At 41.8% G+C, this 16208-nt stretch overlaps 1 protein-coding gene across 2 annotated transcripts in view; it reads right to left on the bottom strand.

The window, feature by feature from the left end:
- ctnnd2a (catenin (cadherin-associated protein), delta 2a) overlaps positions 1-16208 on the bottom strand; it is a 570926-nt gene that overhangs the window by 82374 nt on the left and 472344 nt on the right. For both annotated transcript variants that reach the window (XM_017716448.2, XM_037534162.1), the window contains 2 exons: positions 15255-15372; positions 6867-7052 (listed from right to left, as the gene is read on the bottom strand). In XM_017716448.2, the coding sequence (XP_017571937.2) occupies positions 6867-7052; positions 15255-15372 (304 nt within the window). The remainder of the gene's footprint in view (positions 1-6866; positions 7053-15254; positions 15373-16208) is intronic.

The raw sequence follows: 16208 nt of genomic DNA, 5'->3' as shown, positions 1-16208 counted from the left end.
CTGTAAGCATCGCTAATTATCTGATCACTGAATGACATCTGCTGTCATGTTGCTATAATTATAGAAGTGCTGAGTAACTAGCATCTCGTGGTGCGTGTTACGGATGAAAAAGTGAGAAGTGCTGACAAGCACAGAGGAGAGGAGGGGATACTTGGACAGGCTAGCTAACGCTCCTTTTGTGTAAAGTGCTACTAATCATTTCATTATCGTAGGGGATCTGACAGTATTTGCTCTGTACTACTAAGGCCTGAAAGATATAGAACGTTAGATTGGAAGAAGGAGGGGTTTCATACTTCAGTTATAACATAATATACAACATACCTACATTGATAATATAGTACAGAAAAAAGTGCTATAGTTAATGTATGAGTACTTTTTCAAAATCATACACAGTTGAAAGTGAAAACATGCAGGCACAAATAGCGACATTAAATATAATAAGGTGGTAAAAGTAGAACACTTTATTAAAACTGTACTTCATGACGTTGACATAACCATGCCAAACATTTCAGATGTCACTTGCTGTCATTAGTCGTCATTACAGATTTTGTTCAGTAATATAACAGTGTCATGTTACCATTTCCAGTAATGATGTTTGATATGACAGCTTATGTTGCATGCCGATTTCTTGTACTCTAGTTCCAGTTAGTCATGACATCAAACATTACAGTTAACAGTAAGGGTTACATCCATCCATCCATCCGCTTCTCCATCAGGGTCGCGGGGAGGTGCCCAGCAGTCTTCAGGCGGAAGGCAGGATACACCCTGGACAGGTCGCCAGTCCATCGCAGGGCAGACAGACAGACACAGACAGACAGACACTCACACACTCACACCTAGGGGCAATTTAGCATGTCCAATTAGCCTGACTGCCTGACTGCACACAGACACGGGGAGAACATGCAAACTCCACACAGAGAGGACCCTGGTTGCCGGGGAATCGAACCCAGGCCCTCCTTGTTGTGAGGCGACAGTGCTACCCACCACACCACCGTGCCGCCCAGTAAGGATAACAAGGGTAAGAGTAACATGACAAAGCTAAATTACTGGACAAAATCATAACAAATTAAGAAATCACATGACATCTGCAATTACATGGTTATGTCAATGTTATGTGGCAAGTAAAATACAATTTAATGTAAAGTAAGTAAGCAAGTAAAATGAAGTTTTCTTTATGTGACGAGTGATGCCGTGGTGCTTGATGGGGTGACAGTAGTCCTTGCATGAACACAAAATAGCATTTTTGGCAGTTCTGTTTTACATGCATATGAATCTGCCTGGATATTTTAATTCAAACAAAAAATTCAATTGCATGAGAATCCAACTAATGAGCACAAGAAAAAGAGAATCTGGTCTTTGAAATTTAAAGGTCAAAATGAAAATGAAAATCACTCCCAACGAAAATCTCAGCATCTTCATCTCCGCCACCTCCAGCTCAGCCTCCTGTCTTTTAGACAGAGCCACAGTCTCCAAACCAGACATCATAGCAGGACGCACTACTGTCTTGTAAATCTTCCCTTTCACTCTTGCTGCTATCCTTCTGTCACACATCAGCCCTGACACCCGTCTCCACCCACTCCATCCTGCCTGCACCCTCTTCTTCACCTCTTTTCTACACTGTCCATTGCTCTGGATGGTTGACCCAAGATATTTGAATTCATCCACCTTTACGATCTCTACTCCTTGCATCTTTACCTTTCCACCTGCCTCCCTCTCATTCACACACATGTATTCCGTCTTGTCTCTACTGACCTTCATTCCTCTCCTCTCCAGTGCAAACCTCCACCTCTCCAGATTCTCTTCCACCTGCTCTCTACTCTAACCACAGATTACAATGTCATCTGCAAACATCATGGTCCATGGAGCCTCCTGTCTGACCTCATCTGTCAACCTCATCAACATTGCAAACAAGAAGGGGCTCAAAGCTGATCCCTGATGTAACCCCACCTTCACCTTGAAACCATTTGTCACTCCAACTGCACACCTCACCACTCTCACTATCCTCATACATGTCCTGCACCACCCTAACATACTTTTCAGCTACACCTGACTTCCTCATACAGTACCACAGTTCCTGTCTTGGCACCCTATCATTTGCCTTCTCTAGATCCACAAAGACACCATGTAGCTCCTTCTGACCTTCTCTGTACTTCTCTACCAACACTCTCAACGCAAAAATTGCATCTGTGGTACTCTTTCTGGGCATGAAACCAAACTGCTGCTCACTGATCTGAACCTCTCGCCTTAGCCTTGCTTCAACAACTCTTTCCCATACCTTCATGGTGGGGCTCATCAACTTTATACCTCTGTAGTTACTGCAGTTCTGCACATCATCCTTGTTCTTAAAAATGGGGACCACTCATCAGGCATCCTCTCACTCTCCAGGATTTTGTTAAACAACCTGGTTAAAAAGTCCACTGCCTTCTCTCCTAAACATCTCCATACCTCCACAGGTATGTCATCTGGACCAACTGCCTTTCCATTCTTCATCCTTTTTAAAGCTGCCCTCACTTCCACCTTACTAATTCTCTGCACTTCCTGATCCACTATCTCTCCCCCCATTGTCCTCCTCTCTCTCTCGTTTTCCTCATTCATTAGTTCTTCAAAATACTCCTTCCATCTACTCAACACTCTCTGTTCACTCACTAGTACATTTCCCTCTCTATCCTTTATCAGCCTAACCTGCTGTACATCCTTTCCAGCATAATCATTTATTAAAAACTGAAGACTAGTTTTAGATGCATTGCCACCATTCTGTCCCTCTCCCAGTGAACAACTCTGTGTAAACACTCAATGGTTTTGTCCAGTCATGGTCTGTGAGAAGGACTTTTAGACACTAAGAATTTTGTTTTTCAAATGAAGACACAGAAAGTTTATGGTATAGTAATTGCATTTGTCAAATGGAAATGAAGCAAAAGAGCAAAAGAGCCCCCCACCCCCACGCCCATGTCCTAATGCAAATTTTTAGTCTTCCACCCAAGTCAAGTGAACAGTGAAACTTTCCTGCAACTTTAGTTACTTGAATACCAATTTTCAAAGGGCTTAACATGCACTTAACACATAAAAACATATATGTAAAATAACCCTAAATAGTTACATAAAAGACAAGAGATATACATACAGAAAAAAAAGCAATGACACCTATAAAAAACACAAAGATGCTAAAAATGCTGCAAATAACGGCTTGTGGTGATGGTACAACGAGGTACTTAAAAAAATACAAGCTGCTAATTTGACTCTTGGCTTTAATCTCTACTGGAGTGACTAAATGTGTTGCATGCAACTTTGTTTTAAATTATTTTTGTGTGTTGTGGTTACAAATCTGCGTGTAAAGCCAGCCTTAAGGTTGAACTTGAAAGTGAAGGTGAGTGCGATGTAGGATGCGTTGAGGACATTCTCTGGCCTCTGCTATTTTTTGGCCTGGGTAAAGTATGAACTGAAACCAAATTATCTTCATTATTCTGTGGCTGAATTCATGATCTATGGGTGGAAAAGTCAGTATGTTAGAGGGATGAATGTTGTATCTGTCCTGTTCATTATATAGAGTGTGTATATAACGGCACTCATGTGACCACATAGTCACAGTTTGCTGCATGCTAGAGATGACAGCAGTCGGAATTATGGTGCTATAAGAAAAATTAAGGTTACGACACTTTTGGCACATTTTAAACTTGAGAGGTTCCACTAGAGAAAGTCAAGTAAGGCAAGAGAATATTGCAGTGTTGGGGCAGAGCTCTGGCTTCTGCTAATTAGCTCATATTGCTGTTATTTATGATCAACTCTCTTCACATAAAGGTTTTTTATTACATGTTAGGCTCATGCTAAAGGTTCAGAGAAGATTCGTTTTATGTTTAAATTGATTTTATTTTTTTATGTGTTTACTTGAACCATTAGGTTTACCTGTACTGCAGAATCCTCAGAAATGAGTGCTTCTTCTTTCAGTAGAAGGATCTTTTCAGCATTATATAAAATATCTCAATAAAATGTCAATGCTTTTCTGATACCGATAACACCTTGATGTTCCTTCAGAGGCTCCTTTGACTATACTTGATTACTGATCACTCCTCTGCTCTTAAAAACAACTTATTTAAGACCTTTCGATCTTGAGCAGCTATTCACATTTTGACGAAAATCTTGGTACTGAGCTTTTTCTTTCAAAAACACTTTTTATCCTGAGAGGCGAGAACATAACCGCTGGCTACAGAAATGCAGTGCTAGCCCAAGGCCGTAGGCAACAATGGAGTAATGGTTCCACTGAAAAGCAGATAAATATACAGCAAATAAAGAAAAAAATACTTTCCACAAGTTTGAAGTGTCAGACACACAATTCAGATGAGATGTGCATGTGTGTGCATGTGTTTATTCCCCAATGCTAAATCAGACAAGGATTAGAGGCTGCTGGGTAGCAAACATTCTTGTTTTCACACACTAGTCTCTCAGTCAATTAGCCACACTAAACGCTAGCAGCACTGACCTGGAGCTCACCCGGCATTCACCAAACTAGCTAGCTGCCACTCAGCGATAAATGATGTAGCGGAGTGCATTAGCCTTCTCTTGCCTGCAGGCCCTGGTGTCCTCTTTCAAAGTGGCTCGCTTCTGCGGACAGAGTGGAATGTCCAGACAGACAGACGAGGGCACCCTCGGTAATGCGGACTAACAGCCCTTGACTACATGTCTTAGAAACATCTGACCAACTTTAGCTGACTGCTGCAAACAGAAGGGGCACTAGAAAGAGACTGGAAGAGGGACAGATCAAGTGAATGCTTAAATAGAGCCCACAAACTAATACAAGAACTGGCAAAATATTCAAAAATGTCTAGTCATATAGAGGAGAAAGATAAACATAGGCACTGTTTAATAAAGGAGGCCTGGCTTAGTGCCCTCAGTGGAGCAATCACTCTGATGTATTATTTGAACTGAGGGATTTTAGCATCGTGACAGCATGCCCTCTGTGAACACTGTAGGTGTAGCTACAAGAAGCCTTTGTGACAGATGGACATCTGCCTTTGAGTTTAATTTAGTTTGGGCTAATGTAGTTAGCGTTGCAGCTACAAAGGTGCTCACATCTATCACTTTTCATTAGGTGGAACTGTATTTGTTCCAGATTGTGAACAGCACCGGTGAGAAATGAGTGAACCTGTGCTATGCAAGGGCAGACTATGAAAACGGATGCAGGGTTCTTTCTCAGCCAAAGTTGTTCAAAAGCACTGATTAGCACGTCTGGGATGCCACAAAAGAAACATCCATTATGTCAGCTCTCATATTTCCTTTCTTAATCCGCAACCAGTCGACCGCAGATTCAAATTCCAGATTCAGTTTGAATCTGCAAACAAATGAGACTGACTTGTGGAGACCCACAGGTTCAAATATTCTCAGGGCTCCACTGCTACTCTACCACTGCACTGAAATAGGTTGGCAAACAGAATTCTTTATGCCTCTCAGAACTAGTTTTTTTTTTTCCTACAGTATATTATCATAGAATAAACAGTTTTGGTTCCTTAAAGAAACAAAACGCTCTTTGGATGCTTGTTTAAAGAACTATTATATGTGAATCAGACGTGCGAGTATTGGGAACCCTGTTAAAGTTCAAAGATGTACATAATGTAAAGGCTCTGGGAAGAACTTCTAATTTGGTATAGAACCGTTCCAATATGTGAATTATTCTAGAACGTTTTAACGGTTCTAAACACTCACACATCTTTTTAAAACATGGGACCAAAAGTCATTCTTCTGTGAACACTTCGCGGCACCTTTATTTTTAAGGGTATACCACACTCTTAAAATAAGTGTTTCTAATGGTTAGTGGCTTGGACAGAAGGTTCAACACTTTTAATGGTAAAAGTTCCTACATGTGTCTCGGCTTGGATGTACATTTCTAGGACAAACCAGTAACTGGTATAGAAACTTTACAGTGTGATGCAAAAAAGTAGCTATTTCTGCTGTTTTATCTACTCTTTGATGTCTCAGTCATGTTGCTGTACTTATTTTGATAGGTAAAGGACAAAGGCTAACCCAATTCTAGCTACAGCCCCTGGTTTGAGAGCTGCTGCCTTCACTGACTTTAACTGTTGAAACATTCAATAGTATCAAGGCAAATCACACAGGGGTGCCATTTAGGGGCCCAGAAATACCACCAATACTGTGTATTTCCTTTCAATTACTGTGTAGGCCAAAGTGGACAACAATGAAGGCACTAATAAATGATTTGCTGCCATAAAAAGGAAGCACTTACACCTGCTAATCACTTAATCATAAATGGATACAGACAGATCCAAAACTTATGATACCAGCAAGGTAGCTAACACCTGTTTTTGGGCAAAGGACATTACCCTGAAATTGTTGTCCTAGATTTCACCTTGAATTATGAGAAACATTCAAATCTACAAGAAGATGTCTATTTATGTACAGAAGGTCAGGGGCCAGTGGTTTCCATTCCTGACTGACAGTATTCCCAATAGTCTATTGCTTACAGTCCAGCCAAACTAGCCAGCTTGCCTAGTATTGTTAAAGAGCCAATAGAAAATAAATCTGAATAATCATCATCACTAAGTGGAGTCGAAGTGCATCATCATGCAAAGAAAACGTTCAAAACCTAAAAAAGAGGTTCCTCTTAAAGTTGTGTGAATTCAACAAACGCACACACAATAGAGCAAATGCTAAAAATCAACATTAACAACTAAGTAAGGTTAAAAAAATAGCTTTTAACAGAACAGAGCTCTCCTTAACGCATCCAGTCTCCTTCTTCCATAATTACCTATCTAGATCTGAGCTCTCTCTCATCTCTGTGTGAAATAAGGGGACTGTGGGAGCACAGTGTGCGTATAATGACAATAAATGCCATTAAGCTGCTGCAAAGATGGCCCCACCTGATCCTGGGACTTCTTTTTCTTCTTCTTCTTTCCCCAGCAGCCCGAACTCTCTCCATCTTTCCCATTGGCATCACTGCATAGCAGGCCGTCTAACTCATCTGTGCCCATCTGCTGTCCCTGAGAAGTTTCTGCTGCGAGTCGGTATGAGAGGTTCCTCAAGATACACACACAGTTTTCTATGGTCTGAGGAGAGAGAGAGAGAAAATGGGAGAGAGACAGAGAGTTTAAGGCAATGGTTTACAAACTGTGGTATATGGTATGTGTGGTACCTAAGGTGCCCCATGCAGGTAAGCAAGACTGTAGTGACCACAAGTTTCACGTTCTCTGTCTTTTTTGTGGGATTTTCCCCTAAATTGTCCCTGAATTAGTCATATCCACTTCTAATCCTGTCACACAAGGTGGGAGTGTGAAGGCTAGCATGTTTCTTTCTCTGAGACATGTAAAGCTCCATTGCTAACACAACATCACTGGGCAACTCAACATGCTTGGAAGAGAACACTAAGTGCCAATTCTGCTATGGCATTTAACAGATGTCTGTGTTGGCTAGCATTACTGTGAGTGATGGAAGTGAAGAAGAGCCAGTCTGCCCATTCATTTGCAAATATCTGACCAATTCATATTATTCCTTCAGAGATTAAGTGCTCCAAAATGGCAAGCCTGATGTCTAGCTCCTATTAAATTACTAGTATGAGGTACTCGGATGCTTTCCTATGAGGGTAGGCATGCTTGGTTGTTCTAAGAAGATTAAGAACTGCTGGTTTAAAACTTTGCAAGGCCCGTATACCCTACATTTTTCTTGTATTTTATTTTCTTCCACTTAGAATATTTGTGTGCATTGATGCACTAAAACAAGTCACAATTTTTACATTATAATTTTCCAACCTTGCTTTATTCCTCAAAAATGTATATATATATAATGAGTTCTGTTCTGATTGGCCACCTTGAGTTGAGTTTTCCCTTATTTAAAAAGATGTGACACTTCTTATAACTTCTGCGTGAATGAGCGGGGCTAAACTGCTGTAGGCTGAATAGGTGGATATCCACTGATAAGCCAAAACATTATGATCTATATACCTAATATGCTGTTGGTCCTACAAAGAGCCCTGTGGTATCTGGCACATGACGTTAGCAGCAGATCCTCTAAGCCCTGTAAGCTGTGAGGTGGAGCCATTGCATATCGGATTTTTACACCACACCCCAAAGATGCTTGACAGGATTGAGATCTGGCGAAATCTGACTCTTCATCATGTTCCTAAAGCTATGTCAAACTATATCAGGATGCATTATCCTGCTGAAAGAGGCCACTGCCTTCTGGAATACCACTGCCATGAAGGGGCATACCTGGTCTGTGACATTGTGTAAGTAGGAGCTGCATGTCAAATTGACATCCACTTGACTGCCTGGACTCAGGGTTTCCCAAAAGAACACTGACCAGAGAAGCACTCCCCCCACCAGCTTGTCTTCTTTGTACACTGCATCCTGGTGCCATCACTTCCTCAGGTAAACAGTGTGCACATACCCTGCTGTCCATGTGATGTGAAAGATAATGGGAATCATCAGAGCAGGTGACCTTCTTCCATTGCTCCAAGGCCATCGATGAGTCTGGAGGCGCCCAACACCCTATGGTTGACTTGTGCTTTGTCCCTCCTCAGATCACTGTCGGTAGGTACTCACCACGGCTGACCCGGAGCACCCCACAAGCCTGGCCGTTTCAGAGTTTCTCCAACCCAGACGTCTGACCATAACGATTTGGCCCTTGTCGAACTTACTCAGGTCTTCACGTCTTACCATCTTTTCCAAATCTAATACGTTGGCAATGAGAACTGACTGCTCTCCATTTAATTTATTCCAGAGCTTGAAATGTGACACAAGATAATCAACATTTATTCTCTTCACTGTGAGTGGTCATAATGTTTTGGCTCGTTTGTGTATGTAAATGTGTTTCACAATGGGCTGATCCTTGAACTTAGTTTCCATATATGAACTGAGAAATGAATGCAAGTTTTGATACTTTAACACTTCTCATGCCACTTCAAACTCAAAAGGGAGGAAGAGTTGTTTTCCCATGATATAGCCCTTTAAGGATACATTTAATAAGAAACAGAGAAAAGTAATGGTTAGATGTTTGCACCAATTAGTCCATCAGGCTAAAGTGGGGAGCTATCCACTCCCCCAATGTGGGTCTAGAGGACAGAGCTTTTCACAGACTCAAAAACTCAGCCGATGACCTGCTGTAGTTTAATTTGTTGCTGCCAGTGAGCCAAATATTCATCAAAAGCATTGAGAAACAAAGGCAAATATTACAGAAATCATTGACTTCTCTACTGCCCATCAAAAAGATAAGGTTATGTCCTGTGTAATACCACAGCACTTAGACTCTCTCTCTCTCTCTCTCTCTCTCTCTCTCTCTCTCAGTCTGTCTCTTTCCCTTCCTCCCTCTCTCCTCCGCTGTCGACTGAGAGTGACAGAGAGGGCTGGATGGGTGTTATTACGCATCCAAAAGTGCTTAATTATATCTCTGCTATGGTCTCCCATTTAAATGAGATTAAAGGAAAATCTGTCCGATGAGAGAAAAACAACAAGCCAGATCCACTCCATTTAACAAGGTATTAAAGGGAGACACAACAGTGGAGGAAGAGGAATGCCTGCCAAAGGAGAAGGGGGAATAAATGTGGGGAAATTACAATGAAAAATGAGTGACTTGCTGTGGCTCCTTGTTTTTGCCGTAGTGGAGCGTGGAGGACTATCCTTTCTGCAAACAAAAATAATGACTGTAATCAAAGAAACGCTCTTGGAATTACGCGCTGGCATTTCAGATGTAATGAAACATATTGACTTACAACAGGCACTCAGGGTGTCAGGCATGGCTGACCTTGCTTCCACAACAGCGTGAAGGGAAGGGGAAAGGGGAAAAAGAAAGTTCAGCCCAAGAATTACAGTCTGGAAGTTTTGGACTAGTGTAGAAGCTGAATTCACAAATGTATAGAGAAAAGAAAGTTTTTTCTTAACTTAAGCGTTAAAGGGGCCATATCACAGGAAAACAAATTTACCTCACATTTTGAAATAAGAGAGTTTAATGTACTGCGTTGTTAAACCTTTACAACATACTGTTCACTCTGCGGTCTATATATGAAAAATAAGCTGCCAACACAGCCTGTTGAAGTGTTTTGCGTGATCTCACAAAGGTTGCTGAATAAAAGTTACGGCACATTTTATATTCTACGTTTTATGTTTTATGTAAAAAAAAAAAAAAACAACAGAGCAAATGAGTAGAAATTGTGCGTTAAATTGCAGAAAAATATGATTTTTAGGTATGTTCTCTGCAAAGGGTGAGTACTTATTTTCACATTTAAAAAAATCAACAAAACGTAATTTGACTGAAGGTGTTGGCAAAATTGTGTGTTATGCAAACTTTTGAATGCAAAATTTTGAGTGTTTTGTTAGATAAATCCACACAAAAAGTGGACCAAAAAAACATACATACATGTAAAATGTAGGACACTACCATTCTAAACTGCTATACTAAAAAGTGCATCTTTGATTTCTTAAAAATTTCTTGACATTTTGTATTTCCGAGACACTGCAGCTGAAAATTCTATAGACTTACTACACGCATTATAACTCTACTGTCACTTTACCAGCTCTTTTTTATAAAGGACTCTAGAATGTTTTGTGTTTTTTCCCTCCACTGATTGAAGATCAGGCATTGAGCAAATTAGTAGTATATAATAACTAGTCATTTTTGTGGTTAAAGCCTGTTCAAAATGTATTTTGCGCTCTTCATGATAGACTACAACCAAGAGGCTACATGACAAACAGCCTATGGCCTACAATGAAGAAAATAATAAAGACTTTTTAAAAAGTTGAGAACTTAATATTGAGAACCAAACACTTCTTATGCCTTTAAATTAAACAGAATGCTTTCGGTACTGTACCTTTAAGACTCATGGATGTAAAAGGTCTGTTCTAACTGGCTGTCCTGTATTGTAGCTTATTTAAAAAGCAGTTTATGCTGGAAAGCTCCAGCTCCTCAGATCAGCGGCCTGCAGCATTTTAAAGTGAGCTCTTCAACAGGTGCTGTGCTGACAGCTTGGAAAGTGTGCGGAACGTTAAGAGAACTGATTTGCTAGCAGCTGCAGGTGGCACGCTTGCAGCAATTATAACTCCACAGGACAGCCCTAAAACGGCCCACACACCAGCGGTTAGAGCCCGGAGCAAACGGTTGACTGATTAGGCCGACTACTCATTCTAAAAGGCCAGCAGTGGACTTGCTGTTACGTTATTAAGAGCCTCTTATGTATTAACAATGCATACCACAGGTTGCTGGCAATCGTGTCCTCATTCGCCTCCTCTAATTTTTCAGCAAAATGACAAAACTAAATATCAAGGTATCTTTGTATCTATATCTGGTCTCTTTTACAGTTGATTTTGACAGTTTTACACTATTGGGGCAGCTCTTGAATTTCAACACTGGAAGACATTTTGACTTTTGTGAAAAAGTCTTATATTTTTGTGAGTGTATCCTTTTTTTTAAGTATCAGTTAATTCTAAGACAAAAACTGAATACTTAAGAAAGAAAACAATACAACAAAAGTGTTTTCATTGACAAAGAATTTGCAGCATTAAATTATGTGGCTGTTTCTATGTACATTATATTTCCAAAAGCATTTGCTTGTCTGTTTACACATGCATATGAACTTGTGACATCCCATTCTTGGGATCCCATGTCAGCCCACCCTTTGCAGCTATAATAGCTTCAACTCTTCTGGGAAGGCTTTCCACAAGGCTTAGGAGTGTGTTTATGGGGATTTTTGACCGTTCTTCCAGAAGCGCAATTGTGAGGTCAGACACTGATGTTGGATGAGAAGGCCTGGCTCACAGTCTCCGCTCTAATTCATCCCAAAGGTGTTCTATCGGGTTGGGATCAGGACTCTGTGCGGGCCAGTCAAGATCTTCCACACCAAACTCGTTCATCCATGTCTTTATGGACCTTGCTTTGTGCACTGGTGTGCAGTCATGTTGGAACAGGAAGGGGCCGTTTTTTGTTCAAAATCTCTTGGTGCTGAAACATTAAGTGTTCCTTTCACTGGAATTAAGGGGCCGAGCCCAACTCCTGAAAACCAACCCCACACCATAATCCCCCCTCCACCAAACATTACACTTGGCACAATACAGTCAGACAAGTACCGTTCTCCTGGCAACCGCCAAACTCAGACTCATCCATCAGTTTTCCAGACGGAGAAGTGTGATTCGTCACTCCAGAGAACACGTCTCCACTGCTCTAGAGCCCAGTGGTGGTGCTTTATACCACTGCATTCAATGCTTTGCATTGCGCTTGGTGATGTACGACTTTGATGCAGCTGCTCAGCCATGGAAACCCATTCCATGAAGCTCTCTACGCTGTTCTTGAGCTGATCTGAAGGCCACATCAGGTTTGGAGGTCTGTAGCGATTGACTCTGCAGAAAGTTGGCGTCCTCTGCGCACTGAGTGTGCAACTGTGGCTGAGTTGCTGTCGTTCCCAATCGCTTCTACTTTGTTATAATACCACTGACAGTTGACTGTGGAATATTTAGTAGTGAGGAAATTGCACAACTGAACTTGTTACACAGGTGGCGTCCGATCACAGTATCATGCTGGAATTCACTGAGCTCCTGAGAGTGACCCATTCTTTTACTAATGTTTGTAGAAGTGGTCTGCAGGCCTATGTACTTGGTTTTATACACCTGTGGCCATGGAAGTGATTGGAATTCCTGAATTCAATGATTTAGATGGGTGAGTGAATACTTTTGGCAAATAGTGTATATTTTATTCATTAAAATGTCAAAGGAACAGAAAATGTCCTAAAATGCTTAAATCACCCTCTTGCAAATCAATTTGTGCCAGACATACAATGACATTTAATCACTTGTTATTTTGAGCTCATACAGCATAGCTATAATAATTTTGCATCAAATTTTCTAACTTGGGAATATCAGCTTTTCGGGGTGTTAAAAGGTCTTGTTGTAGAGAAGTTTAAGAATGGGCTGGAGGTTAGGGAACCAGCCCTGTGACTGGAAGGTTGCTGGTTCGATCCCTTTGGCTGACAGTCCATGACTTGTCTATTGCTCCCCAGGCACCATGGATAGGGCTGGCCACTGCTCCGGGCAAGTGTGCTCACTGCCCCCTAGTGTGTGTGTTTGCTAGTGTGCATGTATGTGGGTGTTTCACTGCACAGAGGGGTTAAATGCAGAGGTCTAATTTCACAGTGCGCAAACACAGTGACAAATGGTTCTAAATTCAATTTAAGTCTTAAAGAGAGTGCAAGTGTAGTGAGGTGTAGAAAGCATATCAATTTGCTTGGCTCTGACTGTCCAGAGTCTTAGGCACCAGCAAGTTTTTGTTATTGTTTTAACAGGAGAGAAAACAAAAGTTGGTGCATCCAGTAACCCACAACCCCTCATGTCCACTTTTTGCCTGTAGAGTACTCGACCTTTCTGGGCCCACTGGGATCTGCTAGGCCTTTGGTAAACAGGGCGCTGGGTCTGGTGCCAATGTGAGGAATCATGACGCGGTGCTGGCCGCAGTAAAGATGAGATAGAGGGGGCAGTGGGAAGCTGTAATGAGCTGGAGTTTGAAAATGACCAGAGGCAGAGAGCCGGGCCACGTCTGTAGCATCAACACTAGCCCGCCACTCAATTCTCATTACTGTGAACGCATCCCCAACCCTGCCATTACTGGGCTGTGCCGGCCGAGGAGGATAGCAGTTAAATCATGATTAAAGAACGCCATTTAGGAGATAGAGGCCCAGCAACCTTGAGAGAGCAGCCAAGCACAAAACTGTTTATTTATTATGGAGCATCACACACACAGACAAGCTGTTTTCCAGCAAAGATGGGGGAGAGTGCAGGAGGTGCGAGAGAGAGAGAGAGAGAGAGAGAGAGAGAGAGAGAGAGAGAGAAAGCGGGAGAGAGAAAGGGAAAGAGGAGAGGGGGAGGAAGTAAAAAGAGAGAATGAGGAAAAAAGAGACAGTAACAGAGGGAAACAGTAGAGAGAGAGTAAGAGAGAAAAAGAGAAGGAGGAGAGGAGGTGAGAAAGAGGTAAGGAGAGAGACGGAAGGGGAAAAGAAAAGGAGAGTAAGTGTGAAAGAGTGTGTAAGAGTGAAGAAGAGTAGGAGAGCAACAGTGAAAGATAGTAAGAGTGAGCAAGAGTAGGAGAGCTAGGAGAGAGAATGAGAGAGGACAGGGAGAAAGAGAGAAAGAAAAGTGAGAGCAAGTGAGAGTAGGACAAGAGAGAGAGCGAGGAAGAGTGAGCAGGTGTAGCTAGAGGAGCAGGAGAGGAGTAAAGGGGGAAAATGAGAGACTGACAAAATAGAGAGAACAAGAAAGAGAAACAGAAGGAGGAAAGGGAGAGAGACACTGAGTCAGAGAGAGAGAGAGAGAGAGAGAGAGAGAGAGAGAAAGAAGAGGAGATAGCGCTATGTGAAAAATGAAACATACCTAATAGGCTTGGCAATTATTATTACAACAATCATCATCCTTATAATTAAGGTTATCATTATCGTTACTTCTTATTATTGCTGTTATTTTTAATATTGTTGGCTCACAGCATAAATAACTCAATCATTACTCTACAGAGCCCATTCAGTTAATAGCTGCTCTATCTGTAAAAGTTTGTAGACACCTGCTTATCAAGCGTTTCTTCTGAAATAAAGAGTATTAATAGTGAGCTTGTCATCCCTTTATTGCAGTAACATCCTTTATGCTTCTGAGAAGGCTTTACACTAGATTTTGGAACATTGCTGCGAGGATGTTATTGCATTCCACCACAAGACCTTTAGTGAGGTGAAGGAACTGTACTGTTGTGTTGTGCTTTTACTGGAAGGCTGTACGTTACTATATTCAGTATTGTGCATGTGGTATATTCCTTTTCACCCTGTTTCTATATATCAATATAGACACATCTGTCATTGGTCATGTAGGGACTGCGCCTAATCGTGGCATCAATCCAGCCTAAATAAACCTGTCCGTCCAACGCCTGAATGTCTGGTACCTGCGCACAAGAAATAAAATCGATTCTCCAGACACAAGACCGTTCTCCTCATTTAAATAGGATTTGGATTCTACTGATGTGGGATGGTCAGTTCTGGATCACTCCAGCTCATCCCAAAGTGTTGGATAGAGCTCCATCACCCCAGAGAATGCATTTCCACTGCTCCATTGCCCAATGCTTGGGGGCTTTTCACCCCTCTAACAAATGCTTGGCATTGGGCATGAAGACCTTAGGCTCAAGTGCGGCTAATCTTATTAACTTGTATTTGATACAGTCATGCCAAAGAAACTATCCTGAACTGAACTGAACTGAGAGAGAGAGAGAGAGAGAGAGAGAAATAATAGATAAAGTCAAACCTTGCTATCAATCTCCGTGCTCCCCAGTGCAGTCTGGATGACAAAAAGTAGAGCGTCAGTCAGCCCCTCACACTCTCTCATCCGCCTCCGCGCCTCCTCCCCTGCTGAGCTCACGTTTCTGAGAGCGAGAGAGAGAGACAGAGAGAAATATGTAAAATAAATAGAAAAACAAATATATTTTGGAAAAAAGTAAGATGACAAACATACACACACACACACACACATATACACACACACACACACACACACACACACACACACACACATATACATACAGTGTCTCTCAAAAGTGAGTACACCCCTCACATTTCTGCAAATATTTTATTATATCTTTTTATGGGACGACACTATAGAAATGAAACTTGGATATAACTTCAAGTAGTCAGTGTGCAGCTTGTATAGCAGTGCAGATTTACAGTCCTCTGAAAAGAACTCAACACAGAGCCATTCATTTCTAAATTCCTGGCAACACAAGTGACTACACCTCACAGTGAACATGACCAAATTGTGCTCAAGGTGTCAATATTTTGTGTGACCACCACCAGCACTGCCTGAACCCTCTTGGACATAGACTTCACCAGAGCAGCTCCATGATGACCACGGAGCTGGTGGATGTTAGACACCTCCACCTTCTGCTTTAGGATGCCCAACAGGTTCTCAATTGGGCTTAGGTCTGGAGACATACTTGGCCTGTCCATCACCTTTACCTTCAGCTTCCTCAGCAAGGCAGTTGTCATGTTGGAGGCGTGTTTATGGTTGTTATCATGTTGAAAAACTGCCTTATTGCGCAGTTTCCAAAGGTCACAGTCCATGTTGGAATTCATGTTTCCCTCAATGAACTGCAGCTCCGCAGTGCCGGCTGTACTCATACAGCCCCAGACCATGATGCTACCACCACCATGCTTGACTGTAGGCAAGAGACAGTTGTCTTGCTCTCCTCACCAGGGCTCCACC

Source organism: Pygocentrus nattereri, chromosome 24 (assembly GCF_015220715.1).
Source record: "Pygocentrus nattereri isolate fPygNat1 chromosome 24, fPygNat1.pri, whole genome shotgun sequence".
NCBI lineage: Eukaryota > Metazoa > Chordata > Actinopteri > Characiformes > Serrasalmidae > Pygocentrus > Pygocentrus nattereri.
Note: the sequence above shows the minus strand (reverse complement) of the source record. Positions and strands in the feature narration are given on the sequence as shown.